This window comes from Dipodomys ordii, unplaced genomic scaffold, assembly GCF_000151885.1.
Source record: "Dipodomys ordii isolate 6190 unplaced genomic scaffold, Dord_2.0 Scaffold127, whole genome shotgun sequence".
In the NCBI taxonomy this organism is placed as follows: domain Eukaryota; kingdom Metazoa; phylum Chordata; class Mammalia; order Rodentia; family Heteromyidae; genus Dipodomys; species Dipodomys ordii.
The window spans coordinates 7,570,090-7,588,930 of NW_012267343.1; the positions used below are offsets into that span (position 1 = coordinate 7,570,090).

The 18,841-nt window shown below is 49.3% G+C and overlaps 1 protein-coding gene across 1 annotated transcript in view; it reads right to left on the minus strand.

Annotated features, from left to right (window-relative positions):
- Positions 1–18,841, minus strand: part of Znf618 (zinc finger protein 618) — a 152,887-nt gene that overhangs the window by 25,405 nt on the left and 108,641 nt on the right. Inside the window, exons 5-10 of the mRNA XM_013030126.1 lie at positions 17,073–17,150; positions 16,565–16,603; positions 11,828–11,917; positions 10,951–10,986; positions 10,778–10,855; positions 2,310–2,399 (exon numbers count right to left, since the gene is read on the minus strand). Of these exons, the coding sequence (XP_012885580.1) occupies positions 2,310–2,399; positions 10,778–10,855; positions 10,951–10,986; positions 11,828–11,917; positions 16,565–16,603; positions 17,073–17,150 (411 nt within the window). The remainder of the gene's footprint in view (positions 1–2,309; positions 2,400–10,777; positions 10,856–10,950; positions 10,987–11,827; positions 11,918–16,564; positions 16,604–17,072; positions 17,151–18,841) is intronic.

Sequence of the window (18,841 nt, forward strand, 5' to 3'; positions counted from 1 at the left end):
GGTCAGGGTAAACTAAAAGCTACAACCATTTTGGAAAATGGTGTGTCAGTCCTTAAAAAGTTAAACATGTGGGCCAGTCACTCTGTTCCCTGAGAGTTATCCAAGAGAAATGAACACCCATAAAAGTCTCATGCAAGCATACTCATGGTGGCTTTATTGTATAATAGCCTATACCCAGAAAGAACCAAGAAAATGACAGAACAATCAATTTGTGGTGTTTTCATACCAGGGAATATTGGTCAGCAGTGAAAAAGAATGAACTGACACACATATCACAATGAGTTCTAAAAATATTTGCTGAGCGATATAAAGCACACACAAAACAATCCATTGGTAAGAGCTTCCATAGTCAGCCTGTCCCTCTGGACACTCTCCAGACCCAGGGAGGTGAACCCAGCCATGGCCGCCACCTAATGACAACTTCAAGTTGAGCTCCTGCTCCAGACAAAAGCCACTAACACTCAACAACATCCACAGGTCATCAGAAAGCTGTCTCTCAGTAAGCCTTGGAGAACCAGTCCTCTGCTAAATCATTCATGTTGCATATTAAACCCATGATCCTCGTGTCCCCAGACTTCAGTGAGCAACAGAAAGAGACATTTCAACAGACAACTTCAGAAACGAGGGAGAAACCAAAAATGAGCAAGAAATAGGAGGACCTTAAGGAGAGAAGCACCTGGATGTCAGCCATTGCCTGCACCTCTTCCTGCTGTCTTGTGGGGTACGAGGCTTAGGGCCTACTGCCAGGTTCAGAGCCCTGCACCCTCCTTGCCAACTCCCGGACCACACGCAACGTGCTCCAGGAAGACCAGAAGCAGCATTGAGGTTGCTCTCCAGAGGCCACAACCCAGGCTGCAAGCTGGCCTTGGGACTGACCCACAGTTGAAGTACATTCTAGTAGCATCCTCTCCAACAACAGACAGCACAGGTGTGCTGCTGCCCCCAGCAGCCCTCCACCTGGGCATCAGCACCATGAGTGGACATCAATCAGATGATGAGCTGTTGACCACCCCAGAGACCTCCTCACCTCTCTCCACACAATCTGGCTACGCAGTAGACAGGTGGGTCACAATAACGCTGCCCAAAGGCTGTCTCATGCTGGAGATGTCAGAAATCCAGACCCGGAGCAGGAGCACCCTCAAGAGCTCTCACATGATGGGAAGTGTGGGCTCAGAGAAAGTCACAGAGCTAAGGCCACGAGGCAATAGAGGTAAGGCCACATGGAAATCAGGGGAAAGGCCACATGGCAGTCCACAAGGCCAATCCCCAGTCCTGCACTGCTCAGCAGGGAGAAATCCCAAGAAAGCTGCCCATACTACCCTCCTGCCCTTCAATCTCTGGCCTCTCCCTATCTGACCCCACTCCCCACTTGCATGTCAGGACCCCTACCTGCCACAAGACTACAAGTACCTCTCTCCCTCAGCGACCCAGCGTGAGCCTTCCCTCTGCTTCTGGACCAATTCTTCCATCCACAGAAGGAGTGGGGGGTCCCTCAGAGCTCTGCTGTGAAAAACCACGCAGGTAACTAGTGGACAGGCTCACAGACACAGGCCCCATGAGCTTGCCTGACAGACCCTGTACAGGAAGGCACAGAGGGCTGAGGGCTCTCCTGATATCGACACTTGAGGGAATCTCGGGGTACAGCCTGTACACTGACCTGTACAAGGGGCATCAGGAGAATGGATGGCAACTGGGGGAAGTGGCCTTGGGAGTCTTTCCTGCCTTGGCCAGGGGAGGAAGAAGGATATGGGCAAAGGTGTGTGTGTGTGTGTGTCTGTGTGTGTGTGTGTGTATGGTGTGTGTAGGGGACCTGTGACCCCACTGGGCTTAATTCTCGGGGTTCAGTGCTCTTTCTGCCTCCTCAGCTCTCCATGGTCAGGGCAGGGCAAGAAGGGGAGGAGGTGTCTGGTCCTGTCTGGGCCATGCCTCCCTGGGGCAGTTGGTGCAGTGGTCCAGACAGGCTATGTCCCAGGCTGTTGCTTGGATCTGAAGGTAGAACATTCAGGAAGCCCTTGGTTTGGAGGTGTTTAGAGGAGGTGGGGACAGGGCCATTTCAGGATTTGGACAAGTGGTGTCCACTGTAGGGATGTCCCATCTATGAAAGCCTCAGACCTCTCTGACTGGGCTGGCTTTGAGTGGCCTTCTCAACTGTTCTAGATTGCTGTAGTGTGGTGGTCAACATTAGATCCAGACACCTGGACAGACCTGGTTCTCACCCTTGCCTGGCAGGTTCCAGGCCCTTAGCTGGTGGCGGTCCCCACCTCCCTCACCCCTGTCCTCCATGGTCTCCAAACAGAGAAGGTACTCACTGATGGGGGCGTGTAAGGCCACGTGCTCCTGGTACGGTGTATAGTACTTGTACTGCTTTCCACAGAACTCGCAGGTGTAATTGCCAGTTTCTGTCGAAGGAGAGGAAGGTGTGAAATGGACACCTAGCTCCCATCCAGCGCATCAGTGTTTCCCATCCCCAAACAAATTCCTCCTCATTTGGGACTACCAGTGAGTGAGAATCAGCTGACTCTGAAGTCACACTGTCTTGGTTCAAATCCCAAGTTTGGCCATCTCGAGCAATGTAACCTCAGGGAAGTGTCTTAACCTGTCTGTGCCTCAGTTTTCCTAGTTGTAAAATGGAGCTAGTAGGAGGACCGTCTTGTAGGATTGCTGTGGGGATTAAATTTGTACACCAAGTCTTAGAACAGTACCTGGCACATGCTGTTCCCTTCCACCACCACCGCTCCCCCTCCCTGCCCCTCCCCGTTTCCTGGCCCAGGTATTCAGGAAGTATGCTGCGACCCCTGCTGACTGCCAAGGTTAACCTCTGCATCAGCACTGGTGCAAGCCACACCCTTGGGGGCTCTGTCCTCAAGCACCTCCCCCTGGACTGGCAGCAGCCAGGGTCATTTCTTCCTTGCAGACCCCCTAGACTTTACCTTTACCTCTCTTCTGGCTCTGCCTAACTTCTTTCTTCTTAAAAATGTCTGATGTAATATTGTTCACTGGGGGAAAATTATAAAATACTGATAAATACAAGTACCAAATCTTAAGGAGAAATAAATTTCAATGGTCTGTAATTCCCCACACAAAGAGAAGCCCATTTCCCTCTGGGAACAGAGCCTCCAGCCTCCTGGCCACAATCCCGCCTCCAGCTCCCACACCATCTGGGGTCACTTCTCTGGCTGCTGTCATTTGTCTGGCTCCTGTGGCCTTGAATTAGCCAGCCCTGATCAATATCCTCTTTGTAACCTGGTATATTCAATCGACAATACTTTGTGGACATCTTGCCCAATCAATAAGTATCGATCTTCACTGCCTTTATTGGTTGATGGTTCCCATGGGACTCTGGAATTTGCTGAGCCAGTTGGCCTCCACCAAGGGACATTAAGGTTTGTTTCCATTTTGTTTTCTCATTTTTTTTTAAATGCTGTGATCCACATCCTCATAGAAATGTTTGCACATTTACTCATTAGTTTTGCACATGATGGTAAAAAAAAATAGATGATAGCCCAGAATCTTTGCACAGAATCTTTCCCCCAAGTAGGGGGAAGAGGGAGGGTAAGCTGTTGAAAGGTTTTTGATAGCCATACCCCCCACTGTCCCCACCAGAAAGGTTTAAAAACCACAGGACAATATTTAACAGTATCTGTTTTGCATATCTGAGTGAGCAGCTACATTGTGAATCTGGGGCTGCTTTCCCTTTCTTTGATTTGTAAAGAAATTGATTATTTTTCTTGTTTAATTAATTATAGGGTATTTTTTTTCTTTCATGACTTTCCTTTCAAAAGCACAAAATTCTTTGCAGATTAAAGATATCAACATTGTGTTACTACCGTTATAAGCACTTTTTTTTTCTCCTTAAGTGCCTTCTTGGTCTGTCTGTGGTGTTTCTTTCCCAATGTAGAAGCTATAGAACTTTAATTTTTGCAGTGACTTGGAAACACTGTTGAAGGTAGGTCTGTGAGCTCCTACTTAGAAGCTTCAACGCTATTTGATCAACTGTATTAATTAGATATATTCAAATCCCATTTAACCTCATTTTGTTGACTTACTCTGGCAAAAGAAAAGATCTTATAACTGAAATCAAATATTTCATCTTGTTCTATTTTCTAAACTTACAGGGTATATTTAGATACAGTGTGGTTGGACATCCGAAGACTCTAGTATTAAAATCTGTACTGTGAACTGTATCTTTTTTTTTTTTTTTTGGGCCAGTCGTGGGGCCTGAACTCTGGGCCTGGGCGCTGTCCCTCAGCTCTTCAGCTCAAAGCTAGCGCTCTACCACTTGAGCCACAGCACCACTTCCGGCTTTTTTCTTTTTGCTTATGTGGTGCTGAGGAATCAAACTCAGGGCCTCAGGCATGCAAGGCAAGCGCTCTACCACTGAGCCACCTTCCCAGCCCAACTGTATCTTTTGTTAACAAGAAATTATCTTCTACCCCAGTGCCTCTCAAGGCGTGGCTCCTGTACCAGCAAAAACAGTAAGACAGGAGCTGGAAAAAAATATGGTCGTCACTGGATTGGCCCAAGACCCATTAAAACAAACTTTAAACAACACACTTCTAGGGAGGGGCGGGGCCTCAGCCATTTAGAGAATGAATGGAAAGTTTCAGAACCAGTACTCTCTACTAGTTAAACTGTTGCATTAGTTCATCTGTCATTCATTTGTCAGATCATGCTTCCTCCCTCTTTCCATGGGTCTGAAGATATCCCCTACATTTCCTCGTCCCTCCGTTTGAAGACTGTGCCAAATACCAGCACAAAATGCTGAGCCAGAGCTGTCATGGTTCCTGCCCTTAAGTTTATTTCCAGAAAAATCAATCACACAAACAAGTGTAAAGCTGCAATGTGGTAGGTGTTCTCAGGGAAACAGAGACAATGCTGGGAAAACCCACCACAGTGACTCTAAGGAGGGAAGTGGGAAGGGAGGGAAGGAGGGAGGAAGGGAGAGAGGGAAAGGCTAAAGCTCAAAAAGGATAAGGAATGAACTAGGTATGCCCATAATTAGACATACCTATTAAGGATCTATCTAATGGGTGATGGGAAAATAAGGATGACAGCCCAGAATCTTTGCACACTATTTCCTCAGGATAAATTCCAAGAGGTAGGGGAGGGGATGTGATGAGATGACTTTAAATTAACCTGGCACTTTTTGTTTTCTAACAATGGAGATTTATACTGTATGCTTTGGTTTTGCAAACTGAGCACCCCTAATCCAAAAAATCCAAAATGCTCCAGAATCTGAGACCTTCTGTGTACTGACACATCAAAGTGGCAAAGTCTATATCACGAACTTTGTTTGTCCATAAAGTTACTAAACAAATATCTTGTATGCCAGGTGATGGTAGCTTACACCTGTAACACTAGCTACCCAGAAGGCTGAGATTTGAGAATCCAGTTTAAAGTCAGCCAAGGCAGACAAATCCAAGAGTCTTATCTCCAAAAGGCCAGAAGTGGAGGTATGGCTCCAGTGGTAGATCCACCAGCCTAGACTGAAAAAGCCAAGCAAGAGCCAAGACCCTGAGTTCAAGTTACAGAACTGGTGTGTGCATGCTCTCTTTCCCAAGCTCCATCTCCCCTTCTCTCTTTCTCTTTCTTACACACACACACACACACACACACACACACACACACACACACACACACACACGTCCTACTCTATGATATCTCATTATGGATATGTAAATGTTCCAATATCTGAAAAATTCCAAACTCTTCTCATTTCAAGCATTTGAGTTTAGAAATCTCCAGCCTCTACTTGCTCTATTAGCCTCTCTGTATGCTTCCTGCTTCCTGGCTGTTTCCTCAGCTTTCTATCAATCATTTGTATATGAACCTCTTGCGTTGCCTTTCCATGATTACCAATGTACCATTATTTCCTAATAGTCTCTTGTTATTTTAGACTGTATATATCTCTGTAATTGTTAGTAGCTGAGTGGAAAATGGCATTTTAAGACTGTTATCACTGGGTAATGTAGTTTAACCCAGTGTTTCTCATGTAAGAATGACCTAAGAAAGATGCTCACAGCATAGTCCTTCAGTGGGCCTGCCCCAGGGTTGCAGATAATTCTGCAGGTTGGGATAAGGTCTCAGAGTTTGAATTTCTACAGCTTCTCAGAGAGGCTGATCTTGTTGGTTAGGGACTTAACAAAGAGCAGGACTGCTTTAGTCTATTGTATTCTTCACCAATTCATGCCTTTTTCTTTTTTTTTAAAGCAATTCATTTCTTTCATAGTTTAAAATTTGAGTTCAACTGGTTTAGAGCTCCAAGTTCTTTTATACTATGGCCTCTAAAGAGCAACACTGAGTCATTAATCCCAGTTTTTTTCCAGATAGATAATTTTTAGATTAAAGATCCTCTTTAATTACTTTCTTTTGGCATTCAGTACCACAGCAAAGTGTGAAATAAGTCCTCCTTAAATTCATGTGTAGGTGATTTTGCTTTTCTCTTTCTGGTTATAGTTTTTCTTTTCTTTTTTGTCGGTCTTTGGGGCTGAACTCTGTGTCTGCCACATGAGCCACAGTACCACTGCTGGCTTTTTTCTGCTTATGTGGTGCTGAGGAATTAAACCCAGGACCTCATGCATGTGAGGCAAGCATTCTACCACGATGGTTATAGTTTTAAATAGTCATAGTGGATCTGTTTAGATAAAAGTCTTCTCATGTTGATTCCACCTAACACTATGGTGAGCCATTCAAATTTACACATACATTTCTTCTTTTAGCTGAGCAACTTTTTCTTCTATTAGATCTTTTGAGTATTTCATCGGCCCCACTGGTATTCTATCACCAATTATTCAGGGCTGGCTCCCTGTATCTATCTGTATTTCTTATTGTCTTCATCTGGTCCAGTTCATTCTCCACATCACTATTTTCATGTGGAGGGAAGGGAACGGAGGGAATGGGACAGGAGGGAAGGGAGGGTGAGGAGGGAAGGAAGGGAGGGGAGGGAAGGGGAGAGAAAGAGAGGGGAGGGGAAAGGAAAGAAGCAATAGAGGAAGGGAAGGGAAGGGAAGGGAAAGGAAAGGAAGGGAAGGAGCGGAAAGGGGAGGTGAGGGGAGGGGAGGGAAGAGAAAGAGAGGGGAGGGGAAAGGAGAGAAGCAATAGAGGAAAGGAAGGGAAGGAGAGGGAAGGGGAGGGGAGGGAAGGGAAGGAAGGAAAATTGACTCTGTTGTTTAATATGTATAATATACGTTTTAATTCCCTTCTTATATTTGTTTCCCCCACATCTTTTCTCATCTTATACCTTCTCTGCCTTTTTATCTTATCCTACATTTTTTGTAGTACTCGGGTTTGAACTCAGGGTCAGGCAGATGTTCTACTATCACTTGGACCTTTTATGCTTTTGTTGTTTTTCAAATAGTCTTGCTTTTTGCCTGGGCCAACCTGTACAGCGAGCCTCCTATTTATATTTCCTGAGTAGCTGAGATAATATGTGTGCCCCACCAGGCTTAAAGCTTGTTATTGGCTGAGACAGAGTATAAAATCAAACTGTGATCACTCCAAGCTCAGCCTCCTGAGTTGCTGGGATTGCAGGTGGGAGCTGCATGCCTGTTTCATTAGGATCTTGTGTCAAGCCATGGGCTAATCGCATCCATCTCAGACTCACATGGTGAGGCTCTAGCCGCCTGTGTAATGATGCTATTTGGAGGGAGGGCCTTTAGGAGATAATTAAGATTAAGGTTAGAGGAAGTAACAAGGATAGGAACCACATGATGGGATAGAATAAGATATACCAGACCCCCTCCTCCCCCCGCTCTCTGTCATGGGAGGGTGGGAAGGACAGGATCTTGGACCTAAACTTTCACCTTCAGAACTGTGAAAAGGTAAATTTCTGTTAAGCCACTAAGTCTGTGGTATTTTTTCAAGGCAGCCCAAAAACTAAGGTTTTTCTTCCTTCCTTTCTTCTTCCATTTTCTTTCCTTCCTGTCCTCTCCCCTCCCCTTCCACCTTCCTTCCCTTCCTTTCTTTTTGAGACAAGATCTCACTAGCCCAGCCTGGCCTTGAACTCTTGACGGATCCTCTTGTCTCAGTCTCCCACATGCTAGTATATAGGTGCGAATCGCCATGTCAAGCCACTGACAGTCCACTGAAGCTGTCCAGTTGTTGGTTTTATTTTTATTTTGGATGTATATAGATTTTGAGATCATTTGCCCTTTGAGATATGCCCTTCTTTGGAGTCTCCTAAATTCTCCTTTTCTTCTTCTATGGACTTTTCAAAGCTCTCACACTTTGGTTTCTCTGCTTTCTAAGTTTCTCTTCCTTAGGCAGGCATAAAAATCAAGCAAGCCAGAAATGAATCTGCTGCTTTACTCTGTCCCAGCAGACCCCAAAGACAGCAAGGTGTACTCAATCCTCCCTCTGCCCATTGCTATCATAGAAATGCTCACACCTGCAGGTGAAGAGCAAGCGCCAGCCAGCCCACACAGTCCTTCTAGCAGGTGCCCTCCATCACAGCTCCCTTTCCCCCTACCCAAGTCCTACATCTCTTATTTGCTCCATGGAAGGCATTCTTGCTGCCTAAGTTGTACCTCTTCTCCTGACCCTTGAAGATTTTTTTATGGTGATTGGTCCCTTCAGAAATCCTGGTGCCTCAACTAGCTCCCCTAATCCTATGCCTCATTACTTTTAGGGTTCTGGGAGGCAGCATGCTCCCAAGGATCCATGGAAGTGCCAGAGTCAGCAGAAATCCCCCAAGGGGGCTCCTCGGTGGAACAAGACACATCTCAGATGGCTCCTGCAATCTCAGCTCGACCACAGTAAGCGGGGACAAGAACCCACCTGCTCTCCTCAATACACAATTCCACACTGTGTCAGCTGTGGTGCGTCCTCTCAAGCCCTAGTGTGGGCTGTCAGTGAGATGTAGCTACAGACACAGGGTGAGGGTTCATCTTGTTCTTCATCTTCCGGGGGGTTTAACAAGTCCCCACTTATTGGAAGCTTTTCGCACACCCGTCAAGGACTAGACTAATTCCCTTACCAATATAATCTCACCTAATCCCCAAGATCATCCAGAAAGGGGAGTCTTATTGTCATCAGCTTCACTTAGACTTAGGAAACTGGATTACACAGATTACAGGAGAGCTGGGAGGGGCATGTGGGTGGCTTAGAACTCTTCTTCTGATTTTTCCACAAGATGTCATTATTATACCCAGAGTCAGGCAATGGGCTAGACACTGAATGCATTCTCCAATAGGTAAATGTTTGCATCCCCAATTTACAAATGAGACAAGGGAGACTCAGAAAGGGTAGATAGCCTGACAGCTGGTACATTCATGCCCAAACTTGTCTGATTCTGTCTATAAGGACTATGCCACAGCTGAGAGGGCAGGGATTTGCTGGGGCCACTAGGAGATGGAAGACAGGGACAGAAGTGGGAAACGTTAGATTTCTGCCATCACGTTTGTGTAGCTGAACATGTGTATCCTTTGATCCTCCCAGAATGCATTCCGGGACACTGGGTGCCTGTCTGATTCACAGCGGTGTTTCCCTGTACCATCTGACTCACAGCGGGTTAAGTGCTGAAGATTCATCTTCATCACCTGCAGCACTGTTTTCGCTGTGAATCTATTGAGTGCTGACCGTGCATGGGATGGGCTCAGTGCCATCCACGTCATAGACATGATCTCTGAAGTTTGTTTCTCGAATGACTCAACAGAGTTAAGAAGAAAGTCTGCAACCATGCTTTAATCAGAACATGGTGGCCGGCAGGAAAAGCTTTCAAGGAAAAGCTTTCCAAGGGTCTGACTCCAGCTCCTTCTCTGCAGAGCACACCAGTATCTTAGTTCCCCTAATTTTCTTCTCCAATGTCTCTCGCCCCTTTACTGTGATCTGCTGTGAATTTTTGCCACTGGGTCTTAAATCCCTATTGCAGCGAAGGGACAGCAAAGGTCTCTTCTTGCAGGGGAGTGTGGAAGGCACGGGAGAGCACAGAACTTGCTGAAGGGCAGGGCTGGATGGAGCAGTTGCCTCACCTGCCCCAGGTTGGCCACCCAGCCCCTTCCAACCCTTCTGCTCCCAGCCGCCACCCCAGCTTTCCTCTAAAGTGTAATGAACCCACCATGTCATCTCTGGCTGCCACCTCTGGCCTTCGGAGTCTGGCTCTCCTTTCCTTAGTAAAACTAGCACCCTTCCTGCCTTTGGCTGGGGTGAACGGCTCCTTCCCCATCCTCATCCCGACCTTGGAAGCCTTCGCATTCCCGGCCCCCGAGCTCCCTGCACATTGCTGGGCTGTAATTACCATATCCACTGCCCCCTAGCCCCCTGCCCACCCCAACTCCTGTGCTGGTTTCCTATGGGCAGGGCTATGCCTGCCCTGCGCACAGTGATGCTCTCACATCTCTCGGGGCAAGTGGTGGGAAACAAGCAAGGAACACGTGGCATCTGCCCTCATGTGGGTTTACCAGGACCAGAACAGCGTCTGTGTGTGGCTGCACTGTGCAGCTTGGTGGGTTGAGCCCCTCCCAGGCCTCTTCCAGTTAGTTACTTTCTACACACCTATCATGTACCAGGCACTGTACTAACAAGTGGCTTATATCCATGATCTCATTTAATCCCCCAACAAGCCTGTGGGGAGCATGGTCCTCATTTCACATACCTTGGCTGCCATCAGTGTCCTGCCTTCACCCCCATTGCCTGCGACTTCTTCAGGGCTAATGTCCTGACTATACCTGGTGGCACTGTTGCTAGGGGACAGAATGTCAGCTCCTCCTGGTATCCAGACTCAGACCCACCTCCCTCACCCCGCCCTCCACCCCGCCCTCCGCCCCAGGGTCCCGCATACTTGGCCCGATTTTCTGAAATGGCTCTGGGGGTTCCTCCTTCACCTCATCTGTGGCCACGACACCTTGGTCAAATGGGTCTGTGGGAGAGAACACATGGCTGTCAGCACCCTGGTCACCCAGGTCTAGGGAGCCCAGTGGGGAACAGGGAAGATGGGCAGCCACAAGGACTTACCTGCCCGATTCTCGGGGGCCCCTTCCACACTAAACACTGCACCCCGGGTGGGAAGCGATGGCCACAGAAGGAAAGAAGCAAAGAGGAGCCCTTGTTAATCCCTGGCCCTGGCTGCCTCTGCCCACCTCTCCCAGCCTCTGTTCCAGTCAGTTTGCTTTTGGTTCCAGCAAGGATGCTCTGGCTAGTGGGATGTACCTGTAGAGGGCACACACCCACCAGGACACAGCCCACCCAAACTTTTGCTTTCCTTCACCACTGGCAGATGCCCACCCATCTGGGGTCAGACAGATGCTTTGTGCCCACAAACTGTGTCTGTGTCCGCAGGGTCCCCAGCATGCACTGTGGGTAGAGGAGGAGTGATGAGGCAGAGAACAAGAGGGAAAACAGAGGTAAGAGCAGGACAAGCTAGGGACACAGATTTTGGCCTATGTCACTGGTCCAGCTGGCTGGAGGGGCGGGGGCTGGACAGGAAACACCCAAATCCTTCTCATATCCAAACCTTCTTTCTAGGATTCTTAACAGTCTATCAATGAATCACCTAAATTTACTGTTCTAATTTCTAACTCTCTAAGATGTAAAAACGTCATCACTCATGTTTAAAAATTGGTTTAATTTTACTAGCGCATGCAAATACTCAAAATAAAACTGAAATGACAAGCTGGGAAATTTCAAAATCCGACTGATATTGTCTTGGAGAAGAGAGAAGTTTCACATGTGAACCTAAACAGAAAGGACCGTGGCTCATGCCAGGGGCCCTTCCTCCCCCAGGATGCTGCCCCATGTGGCTTGGTGCTGCACGATCTTTCTCTGAATTAAGGAGTTGGGGCAGGTACCCCCAAGGAAGGTACCTGCTAAAGACTATGGAGGGCTGACTCACCATCTACCGCGTGCAGGTCCCGGTGCTCCTGGAAACAGCTGTAGTACTTGTACTTCTTCCCACAGATGTCACAGGTGTACCTGAAATTGTCTGCGAGAGAGGCAAAGGCACAGGTACTTTACCCAGGCACCGGCCATCTGGACTGGGGTTTCTGCTCTCCAGAGCATCTGTCTGATGGCCTGGGCATCAAAGATGGGACCAGCCCAGTCTGGCTCCATCTAGGCAGCCCCATGGAGAACCTGTTCCTGAGCTACCTGTCCTTGAGCACTGACCATCTCTTTGTAACTAGGCAGGCCACAGCCAGGCCTGCTCTCTAGATGGGTATTGGCCCTCCCCAGCCCTTCACTCTGTAGAGGTTAGTCGTGGGTTGCTTTCTTGGCCCATAGGGCTTGGGCTAGGGTCTTAAGGGGTCTTCTGTGGAGATGCAGAATAAGGTGATTAGGGAGTCTCAGAGTGAATCCCAAACCAACCCCTAACCATCCGATGTGAGCTGAGTTCTCAAGGGCTTGGCTCCTCATGAGTCTCATTCATCACTGTAGCTACTACATGTGAGGTGGACCTGTGCAAGGTGCCTGGCTCTTGTCCTTGCTTTTTCTCTCAGAGAGAGGAAGCAGCCTCCTAATTACATACACAGAAACTGAGCAGGAGGGGACCCGCCCCAAATCTCACAGCTGCAGGGACAATGCCCAGTGGCCCTCACCAGTTGGCATTCACACCCTTTCTGACCTGTTCCCTGCAAGTCGGGGCTAGACCTCAAGTCCTGTTCACACTGGACAGAAAGCAGTCAAAGTGAGAAGATGTCACTTCTCACACTTGGCGACCTCCATCTGGCATGCATGATCTTTCCCTGGCTGGCCACCATGTCAGCTAAGCCACAGTGACAAGGAACTGAGGGAAGCCTTTCGTAAGTAGCCAGTGAGGGAAGGAAGCCTCACGATGTGGGAGGGACCAAATTCTGTGGCCACTCTGTGAGCGAGGCACGAAGGAGCACTTCCAGGTGAGACCTCAAGCCTGGCCAAGCCATATATGTAGCACAGTGGGAGCCCCGTGAGGGCCAGAGGACCCAGTGAGGCCATGGTCAAGTTCCTGGCCAGGGAAACTAGAAATAGGGACCTAAGCAGTTTTTGTTGCTTCCAACAACAAACACTTGTGCTACTTAGCAATAGGTGACTACCTCAGGCCTGAACTTGGAATGTTCACCTGGCTAGAATCACATATTCTCCCTCCCTGGCTACACTCTAACGTTTGTACCAGCACAGACAGGGGCTGATCTGGGAAGAACCGGGAATCAAACATGCATTAACTCTAAGCCAAGTCTGAGTCAGGGCACATGGCCCTTCTCTGCCCAGCCACGCTGTGCCTCATTCCTGGCCTATGGAACTTCTCTCTAGGCCCCTCTCCTGCTCCTCGACTCCTTGTACAGCATCTAATGAGATCCTCTATTCCAAGAACGCACTGCCTAGCAGTGCTGCAGGAAGGTTTTCTGGGCCTTCGCAGCTGACCAAAAGGACTTGGATGACACTGGGCATCTCCACTTGGTAGGTAACAGGGCCCACAGATGACTGGTCCCTAAGCAAAAAGACCAGGCTTGCCACCTACAGATATTCTAAGGAGGATGGGTACAGCATCTCCCGAGGGACAACTAGTTGGGACCAGATGCTTGATTCTGCTCTTCTCCACTTCTTCCAATCTGAGGAGTGAAGGAGATGAGCGGATGCCTGCAGTCTCCCAGGCAGCTGATTATCAGCCTTTTCAGAGGCTGATAATCCAGCTTAGAAAACACCCTCCCCTTCTTGTCCATCCAAGCCAAAATCCCCAACTTCTCCTGCTCCTACTTCTCTGCTAGGCACTGGGACACAAGAGGTGGAGGTCAACTGTGTCAGGCTCCTGTGGGGGATCTTTCCAACAGTCCTGTCTTACACTGACCAGTGTGGACTGCCCCCCAAAGCTTTCTTCCCTGCTTGCTTTACCTGTGCCCATGCAGCCTCTCTCCCACGGGCCCACCCTTCTCACTATGGGTCACATCTGCCACCCCCAATAAAACTGTGGACCACCAGCCTGCTACTGCTGAGGACAGCAAACCTGCCCTGTGGAATTCATGTGGTTTCCAGCATGTGGCAGGGCCACATTTCTAACTCCTAATAGAGGAGTCTGATAGAGCAGGAGAGTGTTCCCCCTAACAGGAGGCAGAAGGATATAAAAAACAAACCCAGGTTGTCACAGCCCTGATTGCTCAGTGCATCAGCCACACCACTGCAAACCAGTTCTAGGAGGCAGCCTGGAGGGAGGCCACATGAACCCGAAATCCCACTCTGCCACGCGGAAGTGTGACCAACGTGGGCTATGCTCCCGAACCTGAACCTGAACCTTGGTTTTTCCATCTGTGAAATCAGAATTCAGTTCCTTCATCTCCCAGTTGTAATAAGGAATATAAACGCACCATGTGGTCATATGAAATAATAATTGAAATAAATTGTAATAAATAAATAAATTGTAATAAATTATTTATTACAATTATTAAAGAACTGAGCATCATGCCAAACACCAGTTCATAGTGGGGAAGCAGTGCTTGGCATGGTTTTTGGAACAGAAGCTGTCAGTGAGGCATCAGTGGGATAACCTCTTATCCTCCACCGAGCGCCAGGTAAGTGCAAGTCCTCGTGTTTCTATGTGCGACTGGTGAGTTTCCTAATAGATAAACGTAACAGAAGGTCCCTGGAAGAGGATGTGTGAGCACTGGTGCCCAGGCCACGCTTCACTGCTAACAAAGGCATGACTTCCATTTCCCGGGACTCAGTGTCCTCTTCTGTAACGTGGGTAGGGTGGATGTCATGTGTTCTGAAGGACCCTTTAGATCTGAAGTCCTCATGGCCATTCAACTCCCTGTGAGAAGGCTGGATAGAGCATGAGCTGGCCAGGTGCTCTGAGCAGCCCCACTGACTAGGCCAGCCTGGGACGCAGGACTGAGAAGACAACAGAGCACACAGGCTGTGGAGACAATGTTCCATCAGGAGGAAGAGAAAACTGAGGGAAGGACCAAAAACTGTTCCTGGCCACAGAGCCCCCAACACCAGTGAGCCCATACATAGCAGAAGCCAGGCAGATCACCGAGGGGCTGCCGGAGATGTCAGGGGCCCAGAATAGCCAAGGAAGGAAAGATAAATAAGGAAGTTCTTTAAACGTGTGGCTGACCACAGGCATACCGCAGGAGCTGGAAAAGAAGGGAGCTATTGAGAGAACCGGAAGTCAGGGCCAGGGGGGCAGGGTGGATAGGCTGAGGGTCACACCTCTAAACTGCTCGACTCCTGACCCCCCAACATAGGGGCAGGGCAGAAGCAAGCAGCTCAGCTGGTCACTTTCTACCAACAGAAATCTGTGTAATAGGCCCAGAGAGGACAAGGTAGGGGGACAGAAACCCCTCTAATGGGCAGCCACTCTGGACCTTCCCCAGTGCCCCCTTCCCCTATGCTTGTGCTTTCTGAGTATACAATCTGGGAGGATGACACCCTAAGGACTGGCTTCTCCTGCTCCATTTTATGTCTGTGTCGTGTGTGTGTGTGTGTGTGTGTGTGTGTGTGTGTGTGTGTCTCTCCTCAGCTCCTCCTGGTCTCTGTCACTACTTCATGGCAGTCTCAGTGTGGGTGGGCTCATTTCTCTACTTGGTGAGCAAGGGGCAGCTGTGTGGCTTCAGGTCTGGAGCCATTAGAACAGTGCATGAAGTGTCCTAGCTTATGTCTTTTGGGGGTTTGAGGGGGAAGTAATACTGGCGTTTGACTTCATGGCTTTGAACTTGCTAGGCAGACACTCTACCACCTGAGCCAGGCCTCCAGCTCATAGTTTGCATCTTTTCACAGGCGTACGCATATGCACCTCTGTGGGATATGCACTTCTGTGGGATATATACCTGGGGTGGAATTCCTGATGCCCCCCTCCTCCTCCTGCCTAGCCTTTAACAAACCCCACCTGTGAGTTGGAGGGTATGTGGCATCTGTAAGCAGCTACCTTAGATGTCAAGTTCTCACATAACCCCAGGCACTGGCAACGAAGTTCCAATAAGCAACCATGCCCTCGCTCATGGGTGCTCACAAGACAACCCCCTGCAGCAGCTTCTGTCCCGGGCCAACTACAGAACTCTGCTCTCTAGCCACTTGGAAGGTAAGAAGATCATGGTCTGAGGTTGGCCCTGGGCCACAACTCAAGACTATCTCTGAGAAACAGACTAAAAACAAAAGGGACTAAGGAATGGCTCAAGTGGTAGAGCATCTGCCTATCAAGTGCAAAGCTCTGAGTTCAAACCCTAGTCCTGCAAACCCAAACCTCCAGACTCATGCATCAGTATGCAAAGAACACAGGAGGCTGTGCACAATTCAGGCTCTTCTGGGCGTGCCCATCCCCAGTGTCAATGAACAGCTGCTCATAATGGGTCTAACTCAATGTTTCCCAAAGTTATCAGGCCAGAGAATCTTTTATTGATTCGCTGCCTGTTCATCTCCCCTAGAATGAGCATGCCACAGAACCCACTTTGGGAAGAGCCGCTTTGAAGGCATGGGAAGAGCTGCTTTGAAGGCATGGGCTCTGATTTTCATGAAGCCCCCCCCCACATCCCTGGCCACAAAGCCGGCTCCCGCCCCAGTAATGTGTCTCTCAGAGGCCACTTGGGGGTATTCAGGGGAAGGAATGAATAAATGGCTCCCCTTCTCCCACATCCAACAGCCCAGGGGAGAGAAAAGTACTCACTGCTTTGGGAGGCTCCCTCCCCCGACGTGGCTTCAGTGTCTGTGAGAAAGAGATGGGGCGGGCAGGCAGTGAGCCGGCTGACAATGGCAGGAGCAGAGGAGGCTCATAGGACCGATGCCAAATGAGCAAGCTCCAATGAAGCAGCAGTGGTGGTGAGGGGAACCCCAGGGGATGCAGCCTCAGTCCTTCCCTGGCCCCCGACACCAGCAGGGTCCTGATCCAGGCATCACCTTGTCTTCGCTGCCCAGAGGGCTCAGGGATGGGCAGGCAACCCTCCTGTCCCCTGGGCTTCAAGATGGAAGTGGCCTCATTCCTGAACTCCCAAGAGGAACTCGGGAGTGATGAGACCTCATGGCCCAGGACAGTGGGACACGCTTGCCCTCCGTCCTATGGCAGAATGACCAAAAGGACAGGAGAGGGTGAGAGTTCTTGGAGCTGCTAGGGACAGCTTTGAGGGGCCCAAGGGGACAAGGGAGATGGGAGGCAAGGCGCTGGGTCATGCACTCACCACGGTGTGCCCGGACATGAGTCTGGAAGCAGTTGTAATACTTGTACTTCTTGCCACAGATGCCACACTCATAAGACCCTGGAAAACAGTAGAGGAAAAGGCCCGTCAGCCAGAGCCACATCTGAGATGACGTGGGTCCCTGAGAGACAGAGACAGCTGAAGGTCTCAAGTCTACATCTAACTTTGTGCGTGACCTTGGGCAAGGTGGCCCCCACTTTTAGGCCTTTTAGGTGAAGAATGGAGGAGGCGAGTTCCTTGATTGACCCTCACATTCACACCCAGAGGACAATGGAGGCCCAAACAGGAAATGTTCTGCGAGGAACAGCCGCACAAGATTGTCACTCCTTATATGAGCTACCGATTGCCAAGCATGAGCATGAGATGGGGTAAGAAGACAGCTGCCAATCAGTGAACCTGAGCCTCTCTGGCTGTTGAGTCATTTGCCAGTAGCATGGCATACTAAGCCTGCACTGGCTCACCACTACAATGGGGCCCAAAGTTTCTCCTTTGACAGCAGTCCTCACTCCCCTTAGGAGTGTCCAGCCCAGTACAGATACACTCAATGACAGCATCCCTATCCCCACCCCTGCCAAGGCTCTGTAATGTTCCTCAGACACACAGAGAACTAACTATAGGGTGCAACCAGCACTCCAGGCCAGACCACATGGCCCTTCTTCCAGGAGGTGCTTGAGGCTGACCAAACAAGAGCGTGGGGCAAAACAAAGAACGTACAGTGCCCAAGAGTCCCAGGCTGGGAGAGACCCCAGGAGCATAGACTCTGCCCATCCCCACCCAGCAGGACTTTCCTGCAGGCTTTAGCCACCTGGGTCTAGATGCCACTCTTCCTAATAGAGCCACCAAAGAATATATGCAAATGCAGAGGCCTGGGCCCCATCCACCCTTGATACTCTACCATGGCTGGAATGAGGAAGCACTAGGAATCAGCCTTTTCCAAAAAGGTGTTGAGGGGACTTTACCAGCCAGCACTGTGGTACTAGAACTGCTGGATTAGGGTAAAGTCAGGGACAGAGATGCACCTCCATTTCCCTACCGGAGTTCTGTAGGTAGGCAAGATGGCTGGTCTGAACACTGAGCAAGTAAGCCAGGCTCCTTGCACGGCCACATCCAGAGAGAAGCAGAGACTCCATGTTGCCTGGAAGCAGAGGTGCTCATGGTGGCTGTCTCAGGAGTATGAGCAAGCCGGAAGAACCCTCGAGTGGAGAATGAGCATCAGCCCAAAGCTGCCACGTAGGCACGGTTTGATCTTAGCCATGTCTCTCTACCTACTTGAGCTTTGGTTTCCTCACCTATCAATAGAATTTTTAATTCCTGCTGGGTGCTGGTGGCTCATGCCTATAATCCTAGCTACTAGGAGGCTGAGAACTGAGGATCACGGTTCAAAGCCGGCCTAGGCAGGAAACTCTAATAAACCACTCAGAAAACAGGAAATGGCACTGTGGCTCAAGTGGTAGAGTACTAGCCTTGCGCTGAGGAGCTGAGGGACAGGGCCTGGGCCTAGGCCCAGAGTTCAAGCCCCACAACCGACAAAAAAAAAAAAAAATTTTTAAATTCCCTCACCAGTGAGGTTAGGGTCACCAAGAGTCAACATGTAAGCCATTGGCATGAGGAGGGGGAGTGTTGGGGGAAGGGTTTGTGCCAGGGCCATTATGACCCTAACGTGGCATTCAGTAGTCTGTCATTAGGGTTTACACACATGCACTGCTCCTGCTACACAGAGAAAAAGAAAACATGAGCAGCAGCAAGATCAG